This window comes from Spermophilus citellus (assembly GCF_964194105.1).
Source record: "Spermophilus citellus genome assembly, chromosome: 6".
NCBI classification, from domain to species: Eukaryota; Metazoa; Chordata; class Mammalia; order Rodentia; family Sciuridae; genus Spermophilus; species Spermophilus citellus.
Window position 1 is genome coordinate 73,691,072 of NC_138187.1, and position 27,953 is coordinate 73,719,024.

The 27,953-nt window shown below is 38.2% G+C and overlaps 1 protein-coding gene across 1 annotated transcript in view; it reads left to right on the forward strand.

Annotated features, from left to right (window-relative positions):
* Positions 1–27,953, forward strand: part of PTER (phosphotriesterase related) — a 75,498-nt gene that overhangs the window by 26,642 nt on the left and 20,903 nt on the right. The window contains exons 2-3 of the mRNA XM_081297824.1: positions 20,785–21,258; positions 22,526–22,791. Of these exons, the coding sequence (XP_081153950.1) occupies positions 20,827–21,258; positions 22,526–22,791 (698 nt within the window). The 5' untranslated portion in view covers positions 20,785–20,826. The remainder of the gene's footprint in view (positions 1–20,784; positions 21,259–22,525; positions 22,792–27,953) is intronic.

Consider the following 27,953-nt stretch of genomic DNA (forward strand, 5'->3'; position numbering starts at 1 on the left):
ACTATAAAGAAGACACAAGAATAATGAAAATATCAGATTGTAAGGTGACATTCTATAGTGTAGAAGTGAAAAGTGGGTAAGATAGAACAAAACATCAGTTGTTTGATGGGATAGATATTGACTGAGCATCTACTTCTTCCTGAAGTAGATCAGAGCTCACCATTGGTACCTACAGCTCGGTGTATGGGAAAGAGTTGAAGGAGTTATCAAACGAAAGCTAGTTAACAAGTACGACTCTCCTCTCACCAAGTATGGCATGGTGGTTCTCATACGGGTGTCCAGGTAAGCAGCACACAGCTCTCCAAAGAAAGACAAGGAGGGCTGGCATCACTGGAAGTGTCTCTAGTGCTCCCTGCAGTGACTCAGACCTTTTCCTGCCTTACTACCGTTTTTTACACCAACCAGGCTGGGTCTGACCATGTAAAAACATACGTGGTATGGTTCATTTTAAGTCTGAATTAGCTAAGCAGAGCAACAAAAATCAAGACATTTTTTTTTCTAAAAAGAGTCTACTGTGTGGCCTTTAAGATAAAGGATCTGAGAAGATTTTGTGGGAAATGCCTTTTAGATATATAGTTAGTTGTGTAACTGAATCACAAAGGCTTTCTGCCATTCAAAGGAGATTATTTTAAAATTAAATTGCCATAAAAAGAAATTAGTGTGGATGGTCTGTACATTTAAAACATTAGGATAAGAGTCATTATCCAGTTTTACTCCATGTGGGGGAATGCCCGTGACCATGAATCACCTGCTGTAATTTTACTAAGTATTTATAGTTTTCTGATTTACAGTTGACTTCTACTAATTCAGAAAGGAACTATCCTTGAAGATGAAGTCACTGACTGTTATTTTTATGTGCTCAAATGTCTTGTTTTCACTAAAGGAAATTGAAAGAAAGAAAGAAAGAAAGAAAGAAAGAAAGAAAGAAAGAAAGAAAGAAAGAAAGAAAGAGAGAAAGAGAGAGAGAGAGACAGAAAGAAAGAAAGAAAGAAAGAAAGAAAGAAAGAAAGAAAGAAAGAAAGAAAGAAAGAAAGAAAGGGTTTATATTCCTGTGTAGTGGGCACAGAAGAATCAGCTAAAGGCATGTTCATTATCTTCTGAGAACTGGGAGAGTAAAGACACAAAAAAGTTGAACAAACATTGGCTTCAAATTCCACAGCCTCAAATCCCAGGGGAAAATATTTTCCATGCTTTTTAATCATTTTTAAGTGTTCTGATTTGGGGAGGTAATGTGATATTCCATAAAAGAATCTGTTATGATCTCAGAATTATCTATTGTCAGAAATATATTAAAAAACTCTTCCAAGGAAAATGTGCAGCTCTTTTCTAAGAATTGTTAACTGCTATAGACTACACATTTACATTGTTCTTTATTGGTCTCAATTCTACTTCTATTTGTAATTTTCTTGCTCCTGCTTTAAAAAAAAAGTGATTTCTTCATTATATGTTTCCTTTGTGAAAGTCATGTGTGGAATACGCTGGGTTAAAATAAGCAGGCATATAAATATTAGTTAAACCATACTATGTGCCAGGCATTGCAGAGAGCTGAGGACTGATGACAGATAAGACACGGAGGTGCCCTCCAAGATTTCCAAGTCCCAAAGAGACAAAACAGAAGAAGTCCATTTTCAAGGTTAAGCTTCAGGTGCTATGAGAGTGCCTAAAGTCAGCACCTTACTCAGATTGCTTGGGCAGGGATGAAGAACATCAGGAAAAGCTTCTAATTAGAAATCGGCCACAGTCACATCCTGAAGACCAGGTGGAAATCTGTCATGATAGGGACTGAGTTAGGGAGGCAGAGTAGGGCTGGGATGGGTTTGCCATCTGAGACCAGGGAAGCAGAAACCATTTAAAGAGCTCAAGGCAGGTGAGAGCTTGGGTAGTCCGTGGAAGCGCAGGAAATTCTGAGTCCTGCCTGAAGCGCAGAGTGGAATCGGGGGTGTTATCAGACTCTACCTTTAGATTTGTTTCTAAAGTAGGAAGAGGCTCGGGGAGAGACAGAGACACACATGCGTGTACATTTCCGAGAGCACTGTGTAGGCTTGGTGTGGTGCATTGGGAATGCTAGAAGACCATTACGCACTCTTACCCTAATGCATCCTGACAAGATGGAGCTTCCCATTGGGGCAGTGCCCGTGAAGGTAAAGAGGAAAAGATGAATTAAAGATCAATGACAGGGAGTCAGACTTACAGATTTGGAAACCAAATGGATATTTGAGGCAGGAATCTTGGATAAAATCAGAGTTGTTTGTTTGTTTACATATGTGTTGGTAGACGCAGTGTCAGAGAGAGCATGGAGAATATAGACAGCCAAACTCTAAGGACTAAATACCATGACCTGTGTAAATTACCAAATGCCATGTTGGGCATGTAATAATTATTCAAAAGTTGATATTGTTGTCATTGGAGGCTTAACTGGTCTGGTTAATTTTAACAGAATTATCCCCAAAGTGCCATTCATAATCAATAACTAGCATCCTTTAAATTCATCTAATTTTAGATTGTGACTTTTCAGCCCTGGGACAAGTTTTTAAGATTTTCTTGGCTTCAGTACCCTCATCCACATCAACCTGGCAGCATTTGTGAGAATTCAAGATAACAAATGCAAAGTGCTAGGGTTGTGGCTCAGCAGTAGGGCATGTACCTAGCATTTATTTGCAAAGCGCTGGGTTGGATCCTCAGCACCACATAAAAATAAATAAATAAAGTTACAGAGAGAGAGAGAGAGAGAGAGAGAGAGAGAGAGAGAGAGAGATTCAAAGTACTTTAAGTGACACCTGTCACTTTGTAGGAGCTCAGTAAATGAATAAAAGGCATCATGTTGTCCCCAGCCTCAAAGTGAGGGTCGAGAACCCTCTTATTACTCTTTTTATCTCCCATAGACTCTACCTACCCAGCCTAGCATTTTACACTTAACAGATGCACAGTAAATATTTATCAAGTTTGTGACAATTGTTTCTTATTTCATCTTTCTTCTTGTTTTTCTGCTCATCTGCCAAGGCTCTTCACCATCCTTAGAAAAGGATTCTTTTTATGGTTCTATCATTACATAGTTTATCCTAATTTAAAATGTTTTTTTCTTGATTCTGCTTTTTCACTTACAAATGAATGATATTCATATTTTCTGACCCTTTCTTTATTTTCAATTTTTTTTTTTTTTTTAGTTTTAGGTGGACACTATATCTGTATTTTATTTTTATGTGGTGCTAAGGATCAAACTCAGTGCCTCATGCATGGTAGGCGAGTGCTCTACCACTGAGCCACAACCCCAGCCCTTCTGACCCTTTCTTATAAAACATCTTATGAAAAACAACACCCCGCCATTGCTACTCCCAACCCCACATAGAAGTGTTTTCAGGAGATCCTGGCTCTTGTCTGGCTCCTTTGTGATAAGAATTACTCATGACACTGAGCCTTCTCCAGAATTGTGTTTAGGCTCCAGGACTTCCACCCGAAGGCCTGGACTTCAGGGCCACTCAACTTCAAGGTCAAATCCATTAAGGACTTGGTCAAATAGTTTGAATTTAATCAGAATGACCTTAACCACTGAAATGGCATGCAATTTGATCTGAAATATCTGCATAACAAACAATATCAAATCCCAGGAAAGACTAGAAATCAGCAAATCTGTGACAATAAAGAAGAATCCATCCAAAATAACTCTTGAGTGCATAAATCTTTGCCTACCTGTGTGCTTTAGTTGGGAAATTTGAAATCTATAATTGATGATTTTACATGTGACATTCCTATAGGCATCTGATGGGTGTACAGTAGTAACATTGATCCTTTTCCATTTTATTCCCTTTCACTGATTATTGATGTCATAGATAAGCATAAAAAACTAGAAAATACTAAATTATAAAGAAGAAACAAAATGATCTATCTCTGCTTCTCCTATCACCCAAAGGAAAATAGAACATTTTTGTATGTCTAGTCAGTATTCTCTACATGCAAATATTTATCATACTTAGTTTTATGTTTTGCTTTTTTACATATTATAATTAGAGCATCTTCCTATGTCATTATTCTTTGAAAATACAATGTGAATGGTTATACATTGTATATGTAAACATTCTCTTATACATTTTTGTTGCTATTCTAAATAATACCATGATGAAATCTTTGCACATAAATATTTTTACACCTGTCTAGATCTTTCCTGAAGACAGATTCCTAGTGGAAAGTAACATTTTTTTAAGACTAAATAATATTGCTAAACTACTTTTCATTACAGTTGGGGGAACTCAATTTTGCCAGCATTCTATATAGAAGAACTCTTGTATCATTGTGTTCACTACAATCTTACCTAGTCAGTAAAGTAGCCAGATGTCTTATAGCTGAGTCTCAAATTATGCTTTCTATTGGATCCCACAATGTGGCAACTTCTGTAATTTTTCAGGACTAAGTAACCATGTAAAATGGTAAGGGTTTTTTTTTCCTGGAAAGTGAAAACTAGATTTCTATTCATGAAAATTCCAATTGGTTATTTGGTATTCCCTACATTGTGTTGCTTGTATAAGTTAAGTCTCTTAAATGTTGTATACATTAAAGTTCACAAAAACTGTGACCCTTTTCCCCACCATGTCTTTGGACTTATCTGGCAGTAATAATTCCACGTAAATGCCTTGGTATTACATGAATTGACTTCAAAATATACTAAAAAGCTATAGTAAACAAAACAGCATGATATTGGCATACAAACAGACACATAGACCAGTGGGACAGAATAAGAAGTTAAGAAGACAACCTGCTCATCTATAGAGCCACTGACCTTCAACAAAGAAGCTAAGTACACACATTGGGAAAGGACCATCTTTTCAAGAAACGAGGCTAGGGAAATTGGATGTCCACATGCAGAAAATAAAAGTTCACTCCGATCTCTCGCCACACTCAAAAATCAAGTTAAAATTTAAGACTTGAAATGAAACTAATAGAGGAAAATATAATGGAAAAGTTTCAGGATATTGGAATGGGCTGGATTTTTTTTATAAGACCACTGAAGCACAGGAAATGAAAACAAAAACTGTCAAGTGAGATGATATCAAGCTAAAATTCTTCTGCCCAGTAGAGGAAACAATAGAGTGAAAAGACAACTTACAGAATGAGAGAAAAATACTTATAGGCTCTACATTTGACAAAAGGATATCCAGAATATATAAAGAACTCAGACAACTCAACCACAACAAACAACAACAAATAATCCAATTAAAAATGGGCAATCACCCTAAACAGACATTTGTCAAAGGAACACATACAAATAGCCAATAGGAAATTTAAAAATGTTCAGCATCATTAAATATTAGGGGAATGCAAATCAGAACTACAATGAGATATCACCTCACTCTAGTTAGAGTGAATATGATTAAAAAGGCAAAAGAAAAGTGCAGGTGATGATTTACAGAAAAGGGAATCCTTGCATACTGCTGAAGGGAATGTAAGTTAATTCAGTTACTATGAAAAACAGTAGGGAGGAGCATTTAAAAATTAAAAATAGAACTACCCCAGGTTGGAGATGTGGCTCAAGTGGTAGCACGCTCGCCTGGCATTCGTGCGGCCCAGGTTCGATCCTCAGCACCACATACAAACAAAGATGTTGTGTCTACCGAATACTAAAAAATAAATATTAAAAAATTCTCTCTCTCTCTCTCTCTCTCTCTCTCTCTCTCTCTCTCTCTCTTTAAAAAAAATAGCATTACCATATAATTCATCAACCCCAACTACTGGGTACTTATCCAAAGAAATGAAGTTTGTATATTCAAGAGATATCTAAACTCTCATATTCATTGCAGCAGTATTCACAATAGCCAAGAAATGGAAGCTGATAAATGAATAAGAAAATGTATTATATCTACAAATGGAATACTATTCAGTCCTTAAAAATGAAGAAAGTCTATCATTTATGACAACATGGATAGAGCTAGAGATAACTATGTGAATTGAAATAAACCAGGAATAGAAAGACAGATACCACATGACCTCACTCATATGTGGAATCTAAAATAGTTGATCTCATAGAAGTGAGTAGAATATTACAAACAACAATAAATGTTGGTGAGGATGTGGGGAAAAAGGCACACTCACATTGCTGGTGGGACTGCAAACTGGTGCAGCCAATATGGAAAGCAGTATGGAGATTCCTTGGAAAACTGGGAATGAAACCCCCTTTTGACCCAAATATCCCACTCCTCAGTCTATGCCCAAAGGACTTAAAAACAGCATACTACAGGGACACAGCCACATCAATGTTTATAGCAACACAATTCACAGTAGCGAAACTGTGGAACCAACCTAGATGCCCTTCAGTAGATGAATGGATAAAAAAATGTGGCATATATACACAACAGAATATTACTCAGCAATAAAAGAGAATAAAATCATGGCATTTGCAGGTAAATGGATGGAGTTGGAGAAGATAATACTAAGGGAAGTTAGCCAAACCCAAAAAACCAAATGCCAAATGTTTTCTCTGATGTGAGGTGGCTGATCATAGTGGGGTCAGGAGGGATTAGATGAACTCTAGATAGGGCAAAGCAGTGGGAGGAAGGGAGGGAGCATGAGGGTAGGAAAGACGGTGGAATGAGGTGGACATCATTACCCTAATTACATGTATGAAGACACGAATGGTGTGAATATGTTTTGTATACAACCAGAGATATGAAAAATTGTGCTGTATATGTGTAATATGAACTGTAATGCATTCTGCTGTAAAAATATAACAAATTAGGAAAGAAAAAAAAATAAGTGAGTAGAATAGTGGTTACCGAAGGCTGAGAATAAGAGGGACAGGGAAAGATTGGTCAGTGGATTTCAAGTTATAGCTAGAGAGGGATAAGGACTTCAGCGTATGAATTCTGGGGAGGGGGGACTCAAGCATTCCATCCATAGCACCAAATAACAGCCATTTAATTATCTCCCACAACTCTGTGGGCTAGCCTTGGGTGTCCCTGGATCTGCAGTCAGTCAGGATATTGGCTGCACTTGAATGTCCAAGATGGCTCACTTACTTGTCTGGTATCCCACAGGAACAATCACAAGGCTGAGGCTCAGTGGGGACCTTGGATTGCTGGGAGCCCCCCTGCCCCCTCTCCCTGTGGTCTCAGAGCATCTCTTTCTCTGCAGGAAGCTATAGCCAGACTTCTCACACTACATCTCAAGTTTTCCCAAAGCACAAAAGCAAAAGCTATTTTCGGAAGATTTAGGACCCAAACTGGTATTGCATCACTTCTGCCATATTCTCTTGGTTAAGATGAATCACAGGCCAGCTCAAGTTCGGAGTGGAAGGAGCCACACACAAGGGTGAAGATAGGAAAGCATGTTCACCGAAGGCCATCCATAGAGTCTGCCTAATGCATTGTATTAAGTGCATTCATTTAAAAAGGCATTTCCAGTTCCAGTTGCCCATGGATAATGAGGACCTCCTGCAGCTGTAATCACTTTGGTGGGCATGTCCAAAAGCCTAATGAGTTCTGATGTCAATCGCAATAGTCAATCTACTTTTAACAATCACAGGCCTGAAGTGAAGGCATTCATTTTTAAGCAAATTAGAGCCTCCATTTGATTCATACACTTCAACCCCCTATTGTTAGTTTTTTAAAAGAACAAGTTTAGGTTCATTTGCCTAAGGATACTAAGCAAATATTTGGAAAATAATTCAAAGTTTGATGTACAATAATAATTCCACACATTTGTAGGGTGCTTTATAATTTAAATAGTGCCTTTAAGTATCATCTTATTTGCTTTTCATATCTTATGTGGTAGGTCAGGCAGGTTTTAATCTAGTTTTCAAGTGAGGAAAATAACTCATCAGAAGCTTTTAAATTTTTTTTATTGATTGTTCAAAACATTACAGAGCTCATGATATATCATCTTTCATGCATTTGACTCAATTGGGTTTTAACACCCATTTTACCCCAAATACAGATTGCAGAATCACATCTGTTACATACTCACATTTTTACATAGTGGCATATTAGTGACTGTTGTATTCTGCTACCTTTCCTATCCCCTACTATCCCCCCTCCCCTCCCCTCCCCTCCCATCTTCCCTCTCTACCTCCTCTGCTGTTGTTCAATTCTCTCCCCTTTTTTTCTTCCCTCCCCCTTGCCCCTCATAACCTCTTATAATTTTGTGTATCATTGAAGGTCTCCTACCATTTCCATATGCTTTCCCTTCTCTCTCCCTTTCTCTCCCCCCATTCATCTTTGTTTACTGTTAGTCTTTTCCTCATGGTCTTCCTTCCTGTTCTGTTCTTAGTTGCTGTCTTTATATCAAAGAAGACATTTGGCATTTGTTTTTTAGGGCTTTGCTAGCTTCACTTAGCATAATCTGCTCTAATGCCATCCATTTCCCTGCAAATTCTATGATTTTGTCATTTCTTAGTGCTGCATAATACTCCATTGTGTATAGATGCCACATTTTTTTTATCCATTCATCTATTGAAGGGCATCTAGGTTGATTCCACAGTCTAGCTATTGTGAATTGTGCCGCTATAATCATTGATGTGGTCGTATCCCTATAGTGCGCTCTTTTAAGGTCCTCAGGGAATAGCCCGAGAAGGGCGATAGCTGGATCAAATGGTGGATCCATTCCCAGCTTTCCCAGGAATCTCCATACTACTTTCCAAATTGGCCTCACCATTTTGCAGTCCCACCAGCAGTGTACAAGTGTACCCTTTTCCCCACATCCCCGCCAACACTTATTGTTCTTTGACTTTATAATGGCTACCAATCTTACTGGAGTGAGATGGTATCTTAGGGTGGTTTTGATTTGCATTTCTCTGACTGCTAGAGATGGTGAGCATTTTTTCATGTACTTGTTGATTGATTGTATGTCCTCCTCTGAGAAGTGTCTGTTCAGGTCCTTGGCCCATTTGTTGATTGGGTTATTTGTTATCTTATTGTTTAATTTTTTGAGTTCTTTGTACATTCTGGATATTAGGGCTCTATCTGAGGTGTGAGGGGTAAAGATTTGTTCCCAGGATGTAGGCTCTCTATTTATCTCTTTTATTGTTTCTCTTGCTGAGAAAAAACTTTTTAGTTTAAGTAAGTCCCATTTGTTTATTCTTGTTATTAACTCTTGGGCTATGGGCGTCCTATTAAGGAATTTGGAGCCTGACCCCAATATATGTAGATCGGAGCCAACTTTTTCTTCTATCAGACACAGTGTCTCTGATTTGATATCTAGCTCCTTAATCCATTTTGAGTTAACTTTTGTGGATGGCGAGAGAAAGGGATTCAATTTCATTTTGTTGCATATGGATTTCCAGTTTTCCCAGCACCATTTGTTGAAGATGCTATCCTTCCTCCATTGCATGTTTTTAGCCCCTTTATCAAATATAAGATAGTTGTATCTTTGTGGATTAGTCTCTGTGTCCTCTATTCTGTACCATTGGTCCACCTGCCTGTTTTGGTACCAGTACCATGCTGTTTTTGTTACTATTGCTTTGTGGTACAGTTTGAACTCTGGTATCGCTATACCTCCAGATTCACACTTCCTGCTTAGAATTGCTTTTGCTATTCTGGGTCTTTTGTCTTTCCATATGAATTTCATGATTGCTTTATCTATTTCTACAAGAAATGCCGTTGGGATTTTGATTGGCATCGCATTAAACCTGTACAGAACTTTGGGTAATATCGCCATTTTGATGATGTTAGTTCTGCCTATCCATGAACAGGGTACATTTTTCCATCTTCTGAGATCTTCTTCTATCTCTCTCTTTAGGGTTCTGTAGTTTTCATTGTATAAATCTTTCACCTCTTTTGTTAGGTTGATTCCCAAGTATCTTATTTTCTTTGAGGATATTGTGAATGGAGTGGTTTTCCTTATTTCCATTTCAGAGGTTTTGTTGCTGATATACAGGAATGCCTTTGATTTATGCATGTTGATTTTATAACCTGCCACTTTGCTGAATTCATTTATTAACTCTAGCAGCTTCTTTGTAGACCCTTTTGGGTCTGTTAAGTATATTATCATGTCATCCGCAAATAGCGATAATTTAATTTCTTCTTTTCCTATTTTTATGCCTTTAATATCTTTTGTCTGTCTAATTGCTCTGGGTAGTACTTCGAGAACTAAATTGAATAGAAGTGGTGACAGAGGGCATCCCTGTCTTGTTCCAGATCTTAGAGGGAATGCCTTCAGTTTTTCTCCATTTAGGATGATGCTAGCCTGAGGTTTAGCATATATAGCTTTTACAATGTTGAGGTAAGTTCCTGTTATCCGTAGTTTTTCTAGTGTTTTGAACATAAAGGGATGCTGTACTTTGTCAAATGCTTTTTCTGCATCTATCGAGATGATCATGTGGTTCTTATCTTTAAGTCTATTGATGTGGTGAATAACATTTATTGATTTCCATATATTGAACCAGCCTTGCATCCCAGGGATGAATCCTACTTGATCATGGTGCACAATTCTTTTGATGTGCCTTTGTATCCGATTCGCCAGAATTTTATTGAGGATTTTTGCATCTAGGTTCATCAGAGATATTGGTCTGTAGTTTTCTTTCTTTGAAGTGTCTTTGTCTGGTTTTGGGATCAGAGTGATGTTGGCCTCATAGAATGAATTTGGAAGAGCTCCTTCTTTTTCTATTTCTTGAAATAGCTTGAAAAGTATTGGTATTAATTCTTCTTTGAAGGTTTTGTAGAACTCCGCTGTATACCCATCCGGTCCAGGGCTTTTCTAGGTTGGTAGTCTTTTGATGGTTTCTTCTATTTCTTCCTTTGTTATTGGTCTGTTTAAATTGTGTGTGTCTTCCTGTCTCAATCTGGGCAGATCATATGCCTTAAGAAATTTATCGATCTCTTCACTATCTTCTATTTTATTGGAATATAGGGTTTCAAAATACTTTCTAATTATCTTCTGTATTTCTGTAGTGTCTGTTGTGATATTGCCTTTTTCATCCCGTATGTTAGTAATTTGAGTTCTCTCTCTTCTTCTCTTCATTATCATGGCTAAGGGCCTGTCTACCTTATTTATTTTTTCGAAGAACCAACTTTTAGTTTTATCAATTTTTTCAATGGTTTTTTTTTGTTTCAATTTCGTTGATTTCTGCTCTAATTTTAATTATTTCTTGTCTTCTACTTCATTTGCTGTTGTTTTGCTCTTCCTTTTCTAGGTTTTTGAGGTGTAGTGTGAGTTCATTTATTTGTTGGTTTTTTCTTTTTTTGAGGAATGAACTCCAAGAAATGAATTTCCCTCTTAAAACTGCTTTCATTGTGTCCCATAGATTCTGGTATGTTGTGTCTGTATTATCATTTGTCTCTAAGAATTTTTTCATCTCCTCCTTTATGTCTTCTATAACCCATTGATCATTCAGTAACATATTGTTCATTTTCCATGTGATGTAGGATTTTTCCTTCCTTCTTTTATCATTGATTTCCAATTTCATTCCATTGTGATCAGATATGGTGCATGGTATTATCTCCACGCCTTTATATTTACTAAGAGTTGCCTTATGGCATAATATATGGTCTATCTTTGAGTAGGATCCATGTGCTGCTGAGAAGAACGTGTATCCACTTGATGATGGTTGATATATTCTGTATATGTCGGTTAAGTCTGGGTTATTGATTGTGCTGTTGAGTTCTATAGTTTCTTTATTCAGTTTTTGTCTAGAGGATCTGTCTAATGGCGAGAACTGTGTGTTGAAGTCACCCATAATTATTGTGTTGTGGTCTATTTGACTCTTGAACTTGAGGAGAGTTTGTTTTATGAACATTGCAGCTCCATTGTTTGGTGCATACAAATTGATAATTGTTATGTCTTGTTGGTGGATGGTTCCTTTTAACAGTATATAGTGTCCTTCTTTATCCTTCTTGATTAACTTAGGTTTAAAGTTGATTTTATTCGATATGAGTATGGCCACTCCTGCTTGCTTCCGAGGGCCATGTGAGTGGTATGATTTTTCCCAACCTTTTACCTTCAACCTGTGTATGTCTTTTCCTATCATATATGTCTCCTGAAGGCAGAAAATTGTTGGATTTGTTTTTTTGATCCAGGTTACTAGCCTATGTCTCTTGATTGGTGAGTTTAGGCCATTAACATTTAAGGTTACAATTGAGATATGATTTGTACTTCCAGTCATGCTTCTTTATTTATTTATTTTGGTTTGGTTAGTTTTACTTTTTGGTTATTTTCCTCCCCCTTTACTGAGATACCTCCTGCTGTTAGTTTTGGGCACTATTTTTCAGTTCCTCTTCTTGTAGTATTTTGCTCCAAATGCTTTGCAGTGCTGGTTTTCTTGCTGCGAATTCTTTTAGCTTTTGTTTGTCGTGAAAGATTTTAATTTTATTGTCAAATTTGAAGCTTAATTTTGCTGGATACAGTATTCTCTGTTGGAATCCATTATTTTTCAGCATTTGAAATACATTGTTCCAGGATCTTCTCACTTTCAAAGTCTGTGATTAGAAATCAGTCGTTAACCTAATTGGTTTACCCCTGAATGTAATCTGCCTCCCTTCTCTCGTAGCTTTTAATATTCTCTCCTTGTTCTGAACATTGGCTATCTTCATAATTATATGTCTTGGAGTTGGTCTATTATGGTTTTGAATGTTTGGGGTCCTGTAGGCTTCCAGGATTTGGCAATCCATTTCATCTTTCATCTCTGGGAAGTTTTCTAGAATTATTTCATTTAATATGCTGTCCATTCCTTTGGTTTGAATCTCTGTGCCTTCTTCTATCCCAATGACCCTCAAATTTGGTTTTTTTATGACATCCCTTATCTCTTGAATAGATTGCTCGTGGGATTTAAGCATCTTTTCTGTGTTGTCTATATTCTTTTCAAGTTGATAAACCTTGTCTTCATTATCTGATGTTCTGACTTCTACTTGATCAAGTCTATTTGTAATATTCTCATTTGAGTTTTTAATTTGGTTTATAATTTCCTGCAATTCTAGGATTATTGTTTGATTTTTTTTTTAAGATCTATATCTCCTGGTAGAGCTCATTCTTTGCCATTTGAATTTGTTTGTTTAATTCATTTTCAAAATATACTTTTATTTCTTGGACTTGCTGTCTCATGTCTTCTCTAATATTCCTTTCCATTCAAGTTAGGTATGCCTTGAGTTCTTTCCCTATCCCTGCTTCTGATGTTTCTATGTCCTCCTATAGAATCAAGTTGTCCTGCATTGTTTGTACTCCTTTTTTCCCTTGTTTTCTCATGTTGTCCACGTTACTTTCCAGCTCTATTTGATTGCCGTGTTTCTGCTCTCTTCTATAGATTTGTTTTGGTTCTGTATTACTCTGTTGTCTCTCCTTTGTGTTGTTGAACTGTGCCTGCTAACGTGGATTCTGCTGGGAAGGAATTCTAACGGCCGAGCTCCAATGACGTCACTACTCTGCTATGGCGGGCCCCAGGCTCCTTGCTAGGGTGTCCTAATGGGGGGGTGTGACTGGACTGTCTCTGTTTGGTTTCAGCTCCCGGTCGCGGCAGGCGGGCAGTCTCTAGCCACCCAGTATCACAGGTGGGTGATTGGTCGCCGGCGGGGGGGTGGACTCCAGCTGCCCAGTCGTGCAGTCGGTAGCCGGCGGGCGGGCGTTCTCCTACCGCCCAGTTACGAGGGCAGTGGGTGAACTGTTGCCGGCAGGCCTGAGGTTACCAGCCACCCAGTCGAGAGGGCCTGGCCTCTAGTCTCCTGGTTTCTCCTGCTAGTCTTGGTGTCTCCTGCTAGGCCAGATTTCCCCTGAGTGATGGCTCTCGGCAGTTCAAACTGTACTCTGGACCTGCCGTTTGTTGGGTGTGGAGGGTGGCTATTGGGAACCCCGGCACTCTATTGTTTTGTTTCCGTTGTGGGGGATAGAACTGTACCGCTTCCTTCCCCCTCTGAAATCCCGTACTCAGCCCGGGGGTCAGTGCGGGCTCATCCAGCAGGATTCCACAGAATCGTAGCCACTTTTCTCCCTGCTTGCTAATTAATAGCTTCTCTGTGACGCCCCGCCTTCTGAAGCTGCCAGGCAGGCCGCGGGAATCAGTCAGCCCGGATCTCCAGGGTCGCACAGTTGGCTATTGGGATCCCCGGCACTCTATCCTTTTGATTTTTTCTGCTTGCCCCTCCCCCAGCGCTGGCTAGACAGGTTTCGTTTTGGCTGCTGATGGGAGGGGGAGTTGAAGGTCAGGTGTCTCTAGTTTTCCCCTAGTCTTTATGCAGGTTCACTCTGATACTCCCTCTCCCGGAAAGCCTAGGAGAGATTTTATGCGAATTCCCCGATGTGTGGGGGATGGGCTGAGTTACACACACCTGTTTTATTGTTGCAGTCTGTCGGAGAGTGGCGGTGGATACTTCAGCTCTCCAAGATGGTGGCTGCTGATTGCCTTGGTGGAGTTTCCGTTCACTTTTAAATTTTCCACAGTCACACAGTAAGGAAACAGTGAAGCCAAGACCCTAAATTTCTGGTTCTTTCAAACCATTCATTCCTTCTAGAGCTCTCTTTAAATTTTTTTTTTTTAAAGAGAGAATGAGAGAGGGAGAGAGAGAGAGAGAGAGAGAGAGAGAGAGAGAGAGAATTTTAATATTTTATTTTTTAGTTCTCGGCGGACACAACATCTTTGTTTGTATGTGGTGCTGAGGATCGAACCAGGGCCACACGCATGCCAGGCCAGCGTGCTACCGCTTGAGCCACATCCCCAGCCCTCTTTAAAATTTTAAAGCCCCTGAAACTGAAATCCGACTCCCCCATTACATGTATATGTATGTCTGTACACGTATAGAAAATGCACATTTGAAACACCATTCTTAAAGAATATTTCAGTGATAGTTAGTATCTATAGAAGGCCAATAAAATCTACTTCAAGTTCAAGGGCCCCACAGAAGCACAGATGTTTTTTAAAAGTCAACTGACTCAACCTCTCCATTACACAGATAGGAAAAAACATGCCCAAAGTGACACACAGTTATTTAATGGAAGAGCTACAAGAACTCTTGACTCTGAACCCAACTCTTCTTCCACCTAGACCTGGCCCCCTTAAGAGCAGACTTCCAAATGAAATTGTGTGAGAAATATGGACCTTTCATGTTTTTAACACATTAGGAATTAAAAGTAACAACAATTTAAAGTTCTTTATTAACAAAATAAAGTGGCATACCCGCTATAAGATTTCTTCAAAATATTGCTGTTTCTAGGTAACAACCAATTGCTAGGAATCCATGGGACAAAATTCTTTTTATAGAAAATTGAGAGATGCTGGGTGTTATGGAGCACAACTGTAGTCCCAGAAACTCAGGGGACTGAGGCAGAAGGATTGCAAGTTTAAGGCCAGCCTCAGGAATTTAGTATCTAAGCATCTTAGTGAGACCCTGTTTCAAAATAAAAAATAAAAAGAACTAGGGATATGGCTCAGGGGTTAAGTACCCCAAGGCTCCATCGCTAGTACCAAAAAAAAAAAAAAGTGAGGTCTCACCTCAGTGTGTAGGGTTCTTGTTGGAAGGAAAAGACATACCTGTTGTATCTGGCAACTAGGTAACTGTCTCATTCTCAGGACTATATGTTAGTAGTGAAATCAAGATATGGACCTGAAACATTTTGACAGCATTGAGTGTGGAAACTTCTTCTGAGAGGTAGAAGGGCTGAGATCAGATCTTGGCTTTTCAACTTAGGAAAAACAAAATGTCAGGTTTTTTGCCAGTATTTTGACAATACTATTCCACTTGTCCCAACTCTAGGCTGTTACTCCAGTAAATAATTAATATGTTACATTCTGACCTAAGCAGAGATGCTGTTTTCTTCTTCCCATTGCCTCCCTCCTTTCCTACTTTTCTTTATTTAAAAAAAAATACTTATTTAGTTGTAGATAGACACAATATCTTTATTTATTCATTTTAATGTGGTGCTGAGGATCGAACCCAGTGTCTCACATGTGCAAGGCAGGCGCTCTACCACTGAGCGATAGCCCCATCCCTCCTCCTTTTCTTTTTAAAATAAAAAAAATTTGTATTTAGTTTACCAAAAGGCAACAAATTGAAGAAATCAGTAGTACCAGTTACCAGAATCCACATTGTGTGCTGACTTGAAGGGTTGACCAGATGGCCCATATTTGACTGACCTGAAGAATCAACTTTTTTGCCGTCTCCACTGATGTCATAAGCTGATTCCTTAGTTAAGCACTCTGATATCTTTTCCAGCTTGTCTAATAATAATATCCCCAGATTGTCACTTTCTCAGCCAAACGGAAAAAAAAAAAAAACAACCTCAGGAATGAAACCCACCATTTTCCTCTGAATATAAGATACGAGCTGTCCATTTGTATCTCTGAGCAGTTTTGTTTTATTTGTGTCACAGTTTGCAGAACTTGCTGGGCTGGGTCCCCTTATTGTTTTGTGTACCAAAGAGGTTGGATTTCTTTCTCTTTATCTGGGCATAGTTTTTTTTGAAAAGTGTTTAATATTAAAAACAGTAAATCTGCATGAAGTAGAACTATTTCATCATAAATATCTGAGAAAATGAAAGTTTGGTGGCTGCATACACAGAGGGACTCCTGGTGTCGCCCTTGTTCAGCAACCAGACCCATGCTGTTTGGGAGAAGACCTGTCACAGATCTGAACCTGCATGATGAAAGTATTCAAACAAGCTTTAAAAAATATTATACAGTCTAAAAAATATTTTTGTCACAAATCAAATGTCAGCTTTAAGTGCAGTGTTTATGGAGTGCTGCTGTACTGCGTGATGTAACACATAAAAAATTAGAAGTACTGATATATTTGGACCATTTATTTGAAGTATACTTTTTTAGTAGCAGCAAGTCATCAAGAAAGTCCAGTTAGAAAGTTCCATCTGCTCTACCTCTTCCTGCTTCTGCTTTTTTGCCATCTCCACTGATGTCACCTCAGACCAAGCCACCTCCTGATCTTCTCCTGGTTGATAGCAATACCCTGTGGATCTCTGTGCAGGCTCCCTTGGATTCTCATCCATCCCTTCTCCACAGAGCTACGAGAATTTTCACTCCATCTCTTCTCTCATGCCAAAGTCTGAAATGCCTGCCCATTTTTTATCAGCAAGGGTTTGTTCATGGAAACAACTGAGTGAAATGAAACAAGGGATTTGGGATAGGGATTAAGACTTCCAGTTGTGGAAGAAGTTGGGGGAGTTAACTGCAAAGCAATTCACTAAAACTCAGTTTGATAAGTTAAGTTCTGTAGCTACAACTGCAAGACAAGTACCTTCAACCAGGTCTAGGGCCACTGCAACAAAGACAGGAGCAGGAGAAGAACATTGTCTACAAAATTGAGTGGAAGATATATATGAAGTATTGCATTTAAAAGAAATCTAACATATCAAGTATGCAGAGTTCTGAAAGTCCTCCCCTCTTCAATGTGAAATGCAACTGAAATGCACATTCAAGCTAACTACACGGACCAATCTTAAGCCTAATGGCCCAGTTTTGCAATAACTGTGGCCAAATCTCTGTGAAGCTAAAACTAAAATTTTCTCCAAAGTTCCCCCTCCTTGCTGAATCTTCAGCAATTAGGCAACTAACTTTTCTACATATTTCATAAAAGTTGGGATTACACATATACTTTTGAAACAGTCAAATTCTACTAATTGTTTCTGGCTTAAAATTGTGTTATAATAGTTGTACTGTTAGGTTCTCTGATTCTCCTCCTCCTGTCCTTTTTGTTTTAATATGTTTTTTTTAAATTTTTTATTCTAGAATCATCAGGATTAGAAGGGTTATTATCTTAGGTCAAGTTGTAATAGAAATTTCCAACTATCCTCTGTCTTCCAGATGGTTCATCTTTCACATTTGAAGTACAACCAAGCTTTTGGTTACATATTGACAGCTCCAGCTATCCCTGTTCCCACTAGTATAGGTATGTGCAATACCAAAGCTTCCTGGAGATGCTGGGGAATACGCCCAAAGTCTCCCTTTCTTTTTGGTGGTCACTCCTGTCTGCACAGCCGTGCACTGCTGCTCTCATCATTCATGACTTCCCTCTTGGTTCTGTGAACTCATCTCTGTGGTGGAAGGTCCTGAACAGCCACAGACCCATTTGTTAAAAAGAGAGCAACTTCCAGGCTAAATTCAAGCAGAAAAGGGCTCTCCTGGTACACAGGAATCATGAATTCTAGGTGTGTACTTTATCCCATTCGCAGACGCACTCTGACTTGAAGCGATGTTGGCCAGTGTGTTCTTTAATCTTTCTTTATCCTTTGAGCATGTGTTACATTGTGTATGATCATAGGAGGAGCCAACCAACAAGCTCTGTCTGAGAGCACTAGAGGAGTTCCCAGAAGGGATGACATTTCTTAAGTGATTTTGTTTTTCACAAAGACTCACAGCTTGTGAGCTTGAAATGTACCACATTGCTCTTTCAAATATACATCAATTAAATATGCAGTTTGGTACTTTTCTAGTAAAAATGGGGATGTTTTATCAGTTGATCCTAATTTCAACCCCTCTGTGGCTCTCTGAAACACATCTGTGACACCAACAGCCAGAAGGAAAAAAACAACAAATTAATCCATTTTGGAGGATTGGATCTATCATTAGTGGTGCTATGATGTAATCCACTGAAGGAATAAAAGGCATCTCATTGCTCCTGATAACAAGAAGTCATTGAACAGTACTTGCCTAGATGTCATCAGTGGGCACCACGTGGATGGCCTGGCTATTAGAGGCTTGGCTTGTAGAGGAGCGCCACCAAACAGGACTTGGTGGACACATTAGTCACAAGTTCCTAAGTGCTCTATCAGAATGTCTAAGTCAGATTGGGTGCAGTGGTGCACACCTGTGATCCCAGTGGCTTGGGAGTCTGAGGAAGAAGAATCGAAAGTTCAAGGCCAGCCTCAGCAACTCAGCAAGGCCTGAAGCAATTTAGTTAGTAAGACCCTATCTCAGAAAATTGAAAGGGCTAGGGATGTGGCTTAGTGATTGAGCACCCTTGAGTTTGATCCCTGGTATCAAAAAAAAAAAAAAAAAAAAAAGAACAGTGTCTAAATCAGGTACTTCCATGGAGCCAATATAGCTCAAACATCTATGTTCAAGATAATTTCAGTGACTGTAAGTAAACTGACCTATAACTTTATAACCCTCCTTCCCTGACCTCGAACTGTGTTTTCACCTCGTCTCTGTATGCACTCTATACCGATTACAATTTTTCCACAGTTCCCCCAAATCATCAACCTCTTCTTGTGAAAAGAAACAACCCAAGAAATGCAAACTAGTTCTTAGACCCAGAGGAAAGAGCTGGGATTTGTTGGCATGGGCTGTGTTCCAAACACTTCTACAGGTATTTCTACCTGGATTATCTCATCTCACTTAATTCTTAGGACAAACTATGAAATTCACATTGTTATTCTCATTTACTGATCAGAAAACAGGTGCTCAGAACATCAGACAAGGCCTTCAAAGGGTTGTGGGGAAAAATAATGATTTCAGATTTCCTTGTGTAGGAACAGTTTCAGAGCTTTCAAAAACACTCTCCTCTCAGTTCCCAGTCAATTTTTTCCACCATCCTCTGAACGTGTCTGGCTGGTGCTCAACATGGAACATCCTTTCTCGCAGTGGTTTTGCTCTTGGCCACGTGGGTGTCTGGAGGCACCACTTTGCGCAGCACCTTTTTATTTGCCAGCCCTGTCCCTTCCCTTAGGAAATGTACTTTTAACAGGAAAGTGCTGGAACTGGGGTTCATGCTGTCACTGATAGAAACTTGGTGAATACTTAATTTGTGTAAAAATGGAAGGATGTAGAGGATAAAGAGGTCTGTGCTCTTTTTTTAGGACACCCAGTTTCAGTATCAATAGCATCACAGTTGCTTTCGTTATGACAAAAAAAAATTTTTGCTTTTAAGTATTTTTGAAGTGTTTCTTTCTGTATGCCCTAGACAATAAGCCACCTCAGGTAGAGGCATCTCATTATTAAACCCAGGTGTACGTTCCCTCTCCCCTCAGCTGTTCTGGGGACATCCTCTCTGAAACCACGCAGGCTAGCGGTCTCATCTTATGTTTCTTTATTGCTCCAATTTCTGGTGCTTACTGGACCTTCAACAGAAGTTTGTTCACGTAGATTGCAAATGAATAATAAAATAATTGGTAGCTTCAGCACACTTAACTTTAGCTGAAAGCTGATGAAACAATACTGACATATGGCTGGTTTTGATGCAAACTATTGATTACGAAGAGTTGTGGGTTTTTGTTGTTGTTTGTTTTGATTTTGTGTTTGCAGTGCTGGGAATTGAACCTAAGGCCTCCTGGAGGCTAGACACATGACCTACACTATCCAGCCATGAAGATTTTTTAAAATGATTATTGTTGAATTATCCAAAAATGCATAACTATAATTAATGAAATTTAATTCCATTAAAAAATAAATGTGAGTCAGATGTGGCGGCACACTTCTATAGTCCCAGTGGCTTGGGAGGCTGAAGCAGGAGGATCGACAGTTCAAAGCCAGCCTCAGCAACTTAGTGAGGCCCTAAGCAACTCAGCAAGATCCTGTCTTTAAATAAAATATTAAAAAGGCTGGAGGTGTGGCTCAGTGGTAAAACACCTCTGGGTTCAATCCCCAGTACCAAGAAAATAAATAAATAATGTGTATTGAATATCAGGAAATATTTCCAAGAGTTGAAGTTGGGACTAAATCAAGCAGAGGCAAAGTTTCAGTGGAAGTGGAGGGGACGCATGATACCTCTCATGGCGCTCAGAGCTGCACAGGGGTGGACTCTGACTTTGGCAGGATGATAAGTGAGGTTGATTCTCTTTTTCACATGGGTGTATGTTCACAGCCCCCTACTCCCTATGGGTATATGTGTGTTAAGTTTTCTGGCTATTGGTTTTTTTTCTCCCCCCTCCCAGGAGACACTCCTTTCAGAGCATCTCCTGGTGGTACCATCAGAAATGTCTTCCTTAAGTGGGAAAGTGCAAACTGTTTTGGGCCTTGTGGAACCAAGCAAACTGGGCCGCACCCTGACCCATGAACATTTGACAATGACCTTCGATTGCTCTTACTGCCCACCTTCTCCCTGCCATGAAGCTATCTCTAAGGAACCGATCATGATGAAAAATTTATTTTGGATTCAGAATAATCCTTATTCCCATAAAGAGAACCTTCAGCTGAATCAGGAGACAGAAGCCATAAAGGAAGAATTGTTGTATTTTAAAGCTAAAGGTGGAGGGGCCTTGGTAGAGAACACGACCACTGGGATTAGCAGAGACGTGCAGACGTTGAAGCGGCTTGCCGAACAGACTGGAGTCCACATCATAGCAGGAGCTGGATTTTATGTGGATGCAACTCACTCTGCAGAGACCAGAGCCATGTCAGTGGAGCAGGTAAAAAGCATTAAGCTCTTTGACAGTGTTTGTGTTTCAATTCAGAATAGCCCAAACCTTGGATATGCCATTGTCTCAGAAGTAGTGGGCATGCAGCAAAAATTTGCTAACTAGCAAAGGCATCTGCCAATTGAGCCTCTAATTAATAACCTTTTATTTCATAAAGAAAAAGTTTAGAAGAAGGACATCTTAATGCTTTAGTCATTAAAAAACTGTTCCTATTAATGCTTAGATTTAAGTTTACCATATCAGTCCTCAGTAGCGGCACCACAATCTATTTGTAAACCTCACTTTTCCCTTATAAGCTTCAGTTATGCAACCTTGATTTTTTTCCCCCTGGATTTTGTAATAACCAGCAATGAAAATTCACTGTAGGGTGAAACTTGGCAGGCAGAGACTTGGCACTTTTGCAAATATGTTTCCTTCTCTTTTTACAAAACAGGAGGGGTGGGAGAAAATCCATTCTCCTGTTCTTGTCATAATATGATCTTAAGCAAGAATGGGCAGAAGGAAGAAAATCTTTCATGAAAAAATAGCTGCAAATATGCGGCAAAGCTTTTTTTGCACACGTATGGGCTCTTTCTAAATGCACACAAGTCTGTTTACATGTGTTTATACCAATAGGTAATATTCATGTGTGTCTTTTATTACATATTCATTTGAAGTTTTCACAAAGGATCACTGAAAATTTAAAATTACTTGTATTTGAAATATTCATCTGTATTGTTTTCTAATTAGAATTTGATTTTTAATATACTTATATTATTTAAAGACTAAGTTGAAGACAGGGATTATGTCTGACAAACCACTCTTACACATTAATATACATGTGAACTAAAATGTGTCATATTGGTATTGTGTGCTGACAGTACTGAATAAGAGAGAGAAATAAAGAATTCCTTGATTCAATCAACATAGATTCAGTGTCATTCATAGATGCTGCTTCCAGATTAAATTATAGATTTTTCTCCAACTGAATGTACTCTCATAGAGTCACTTTTTTTTTTCCTTTTGCTTCCTCGAGCTGTGAATTTCTTGTGAAATAATCACAGTAGGATGTTACTGAATCTTAAATTTAGAATAACTTGTTGAATGTGCTATTTGCCCAACAAAATACCTTTCTCACTGGCCAATATTAATTGAATAAATATTGAATATGCTTTTAAAAGAATGCGTGACTGAATAAATGAATTCATTCATGTCCTATGATGAATTTATTTTGATAAATTCCACCATCAATAAAGCATGTTCACTCCCACTTGCTTAGCTTACTGATGTCCTTATTAATGAAATTCTCCATGGAGCTGATGGAACCAGTATCAAGTGTGGCGTTATTGGAGAAATTGGTTGCTCCTGGCCTTTGACAGAGAGTGAAAGAAAGGTTCTGCAGGCAACAGCTCACGCACAGGCTCAGCTTGGCTGTCCTGTTACAATCCATCCTGGACGGAATTCAAGTGCACCATTTCAGATTATCCGAGTATTGCAAGAAGCTGGTGCAGACATCTCGAAAACAGTTATGGGCCACCTTGATAGGTAAGTGGGCTATCTTACAAATTGGTGTAAACCACCCTATAATTAATGGAGAATTGACATTTAAAAATCATCAGTAATAAAATCAATGGACTACTAATCATATAAGGGAAACTCGCCACCTCAAAGACAGTATTAATGAAGTGTTACAAACTAGCATAAATAAAAGTCAAACCTGCCATTTTTGTGTCCCCCACCCCAGTTTCAGATAGTATCAGCATTACTGTTCATGGGTCTTTCTTTTAGCTTACTTAATCATATATAGCTTTACATAGTAGATGTCACTGTCTACTTCATTTCTTTATCTTTTGGTATGATATCACAATAGTTGCCGTTTCTACCTGTCTGATGCTTGTCAGTAGTTGGGATAATAAATATATCCACAAAGATAAAGGGAGAGAAATTCAATGGTTTTACCTTGGAAAGAACCACTACTATAAATGCTTATGTTTGCACACCTATTTATGATTTGAATATGATTTGGAAAATGAAATTATAAAACATCAGATTAATGAATGTGGTATCTGATAATACAGTGTATTAGTTTCTCATGGTGGTTTTAATGAATTACAACACGCCAGGCACCTTGAAATAACAGAAATTTAATCTCTTACTATTCTGAAGACAGAAGTCTAAAATCAAAGTGTTGATGTGACCCCCAAAGGTGACAGGAGACAATCCTTCTTGGCTTTGTCCATTGTCTGGTAAATCTGGCTGTTCCTTACCTTGTATCTGCACAGGTGTCGTTTCTGCCTCTCTCTTCACATGGCCCTCTCCTCTGTGTGTGTCATTTCTAAGGACATTTGTCATTGGACTTATGGGCTACCCAGATGATCTTCTCAGGGCCCACTCAGATAGTCAAAGTCCTTAACTTAATTATATCCAAAAAGATCATTTTCCCAAATAAGGTCACTTTCAGGGGTTCCAAGGCTTAGATTATGTCTATGTGATTTTGAGGATCCACCACTCAAACCCTTTTATGCTATATTAGATGCATAGGGGCCAGCAAACAAATGCCTACATGAACAGGTGTTGGCTACCATTAATTTTATGAACAAACCTTATAGTGTTGCCAAGGCTAGTCTTAAGTGAGTAGATTAGATTATTTTAAAAAATTAACAAATACTAGGGAGTCTAATAATATATTGTATTTAGTTCTATCTTGCATTTTGGAATAAAGCCATATTAACAGATTGATAAATCATGATCATCAGTCCTGACATTCTGATATTTAATAAATGAACAGACCTACAGAATGTCTTGATAAAATGCTTCCACTTAATAGAAATATTGCAAAATCCTGTACAGAATAGAATAAACAAGTTATAATTGTTGCAGAACAGAGAAGCCAATAATAAATGGAGAAACTGAGGAACAGCTAGGTAAAGGTAGAACTCCTTGCAACTGGGTTGGTATCCAGATCCATACTTGACTATCTTCGGGAATCTTCTAGTTGTATTCATAAAACAGTGGGGTGAGTCTAAATACTGGTCATAGAGGTGATGTGGCATAAAATAAAGACTAGAATCCTTGGACCCAGAGAGACCTTTAAATCATAACTTTACCATTTGTTGTGAGATCTTGGGTGGCTTCATTTGAATTTAAAACAATGTATTTCTGGGCACAGTGACAGGTCGTCTATATTGATTATCCTGTAGTTCTAGCTACTCAGGAGGCTGAGGTGGAAAGATTGCTTGAGCCCAGGGATTTGAGACTAGACTGGGCAACAGAGAGAAGTATCTCTAAATAAACAAATAAATAAAACCAATTGCTCAAATATTCTGTATGCCTACTGATTTTTTTACTCTGATCTATTGATTACTGATCTATTGATTACTAATAATATATTGAAGTCTCTCATGATGGATTTTTGTTTCCTTCTTGTACATACTTCATATTTTGAAGGTGTATTGTTGTAGGCACACAAATTGTTATGTCTTTCTAAATCTTGTATCAAAATATGTTGAGCTGTCTTACATCTAGTAATGCAAGTGATGTTTTATGCTTCAAAGGCTGTTTTGTCTACTAATGTAAATTCTAACACAAATATTTTGTTATTGAAAAAATATTTGTTAGCATTTCACTTTCATTTTTCTTCATATCACACTTTCCACATTTCAGAGTCCTCATGTTCTAGTTGTGTCTTATATTCAGAACCTGTGGCTGGTTTGGCGTTTACCTATTCACACATTATTTCTCTTTTTAATGGAGAAATCTGTCTATTTTCATAGACTGTTTACTAATAGGTTTGTTCTAGGTTTTTTTTCAGAGTTAGTTACTCTTTCTTGATTTCTTTTTATTACTTATTTCCCTCATTAGTCCTTACTAATTACTAATTACTATTTCTAGTCTCTAATTATATCAAATTTTAAATCTAATAAATATTTTTGCCCTTCTTTCTAATGATACAATACCCATGGAATCCTCAATTCTATTAACCATATAAGGTAGATGTTATTTTTTTCCAGGATGTTAAGTTGGCCTGATTGTTTTAAGCCCAGTGATTTGACATTATTTTGCTATTAGAAAGCATATAAATGGTCGATGTTTATCAAGCTTAATCTTTCTATTTGCTGTTTTCTTTGCTCTCTGTTCCTTCTTGCATCTAGGCATCTTAGGTCTTCATTCTGTAATTACTTTTTTTCCTGAAGTACATTCATTTGATATTCTTTCAGTGAAGGTCTGTCATAATATTTAGCTTTCATTTATCTGAAAATGTCCTTATTCTTTTGTTCACAATAGATGACGTCATAAAATTTGTTAACACAAATAAATATTTACATTTACAAGGTATTTTTGTAAGCCCTTCAAAGATATTCCATTTTCAACTGACATACATTGTTCCTGTTGATAAATGAGCTGAAACTAGCTCTTCCTTTGAAGTTCTCTGTCTTTTCCTTCAACATCCTCCTTTCTGGTATTCTGCATTTTTGCCATGATCTGAAATCAGTGCAAATTTCTTTTTATTGTATGCTTGGCATTGCCTGTAATCCCTGAAGATGAGGATTTATTTTTTTATTGTTTCTCCAAATACTGCTTCACTCACATGTTCTTTATTATTTGCATCTAGATGTGTGTAAGACTTTCTTACCTACCCTTCATAACTTTTAACATCTCTCTCATATTTCCATTCATTTGCATCTTTGAGCTGTCATTTCTCCAGTTCTTTCTTCCTATTTATTAATTCTCTTTATAGCAGAATCAATCCACTGCTTCCCCTATCTGGTTTATGAGATTAAGACACAATTTTTCTTTTACTCATTAAATTCTACTTAGTTCTTTTTCAAGTCGGCTTGTTTACATTTGCTGATTTGTTATTTCAACATGTTTTCAATTAAATCTTTAAAAATATTTAACATCCAATATTTAGCTTATAATTGATAACTCTGATTTCTATCTTTTTAAACTACTGTAATGACTATGGCAAACTATAAAGTGTGTTTGTTCTTCTAGAGTCATTCATTTAAGGTTATTTCCTTGCATGCAAGAATGTTTTTCTTATCAGCACAGCTCAGATTCTGTGGAAATTATGAGAAGTGGGTTGGTTGTGTTTCTTTCTTCTTCTTGTGGTTGGTTTTATGGCTGTTCATTTTGATTGTTTGTGGAAGGCAATTAGGAGGCTTGACCAAGCTGAGACTACTTTAAACTAAATTTAAAGAAATTTAAAATTTTTAAAATTTTGGTAAAATATACATGACACAAAATTAACCATCTTAACCACTGTGAAGTCGACAGACGGTTCCATCGCATGAAGTAGATTCCCTGCCATATCCTGTGGCAAGCATCATTCTATGTTCCATCTCTATGAATCTGACTGCCCTACTGTTTCAAAGAACTGGAGTCACACAAAGATTTTTGCAATGTTTTAAACTCAATTTTTTACTTGAGGGATTTAGACTCATGTGCTGATATGAATCCCTGAGCTTGGAGCTTGGTGAGTTATGGATTCTCTTTTTTGCAGGGGGCGGGGGTGTAGGGGAGGTGGTACCAAGGATTGAACTCAGGGACACTGGACCACTGATCCACATCCCCAGCCCTATTTTGTATTTTATTTAGCAACAAGGTCTCACTGAGTTGCTTAGCACCTTGCTTTTGCTAATGCTGGCTTTAAACTCTTGATCCTCCTGCCTCAGCCTCCCAAGCCACTGGTATTACAGGCGTATGCCACCCCCCCCCCACCACCTCTTGCCTCTGTGGTTATGGATTCTGAAGAGAGTCCCCCAACCATCCACTCTGCCTGCCTCCCTTTCACCAGAAGACAGACTGAGAAAGACCTATAATCTCTACACAGAGATATTCGCGCCAAGCTTTTATCTAGTTCATCCTCAAGGTGCTGTCTTTGGGTGAAGGGCAGCTCCCTGTATGTATCTGCACTTTGATCTCCTACCCTGTTTAATGCCAACTCTGTCTCACGCAACTCACTAATAACCCCTAAAGCAATGCTAGATCTCACTTTGGTCCACACTTGATCATCTTTCCCATTGTTCTTACCTCCTGAGCAAGTCTTAACTTCTCAATCACTCAACCAATCATTTAAAAATATGGGTGTTTTTCTCTTCAGTTTTATTTAGTATTTTATATGTACTCTGCTGGAAAGGTTTTCTGTGAATGTTTAGTCTGCCATACTGCTTGAAACTGGCTCAAGATGCTTCTTAAAGAAGAATTTTATTCTCCCTATCTATTTACAATTGGAAGTATATGTGAGTTAGAAAATTATGCTTGGCATAAATAGAAAATAAGCTTTCATAGTAAATTGTGAAATAAACCTTAACTCCTACCACAGTAATATTTCCTGGCTCATAAAATCAAGCAATGTATAAAGTACAAGTGTTCATTTCCTAGGATATACATATATGTGCACACCATACCTGTACATACATTAAATAAATGACATGAATAAACATAGAAATGTACACATATTTTTTTTCTTTTAAAGGTATGTTACCTTACTTCCACTGGCTGCAATTTCAATATTTCCCTCTTGGATGGCTCAGGATTGAGTGGAATGATTGATCTGATATCACACAAACTCAGAGCATTCTAGAAAATCCTGAGATCATTGCTACAACAGCTGCCCGTTCTCCACCTTTATTGATGGATTATTAGAGTTTCTAAATGTCTGAAAAATAAATACATGGAAGCATTTCTGTGGGAAAGCAAGCACA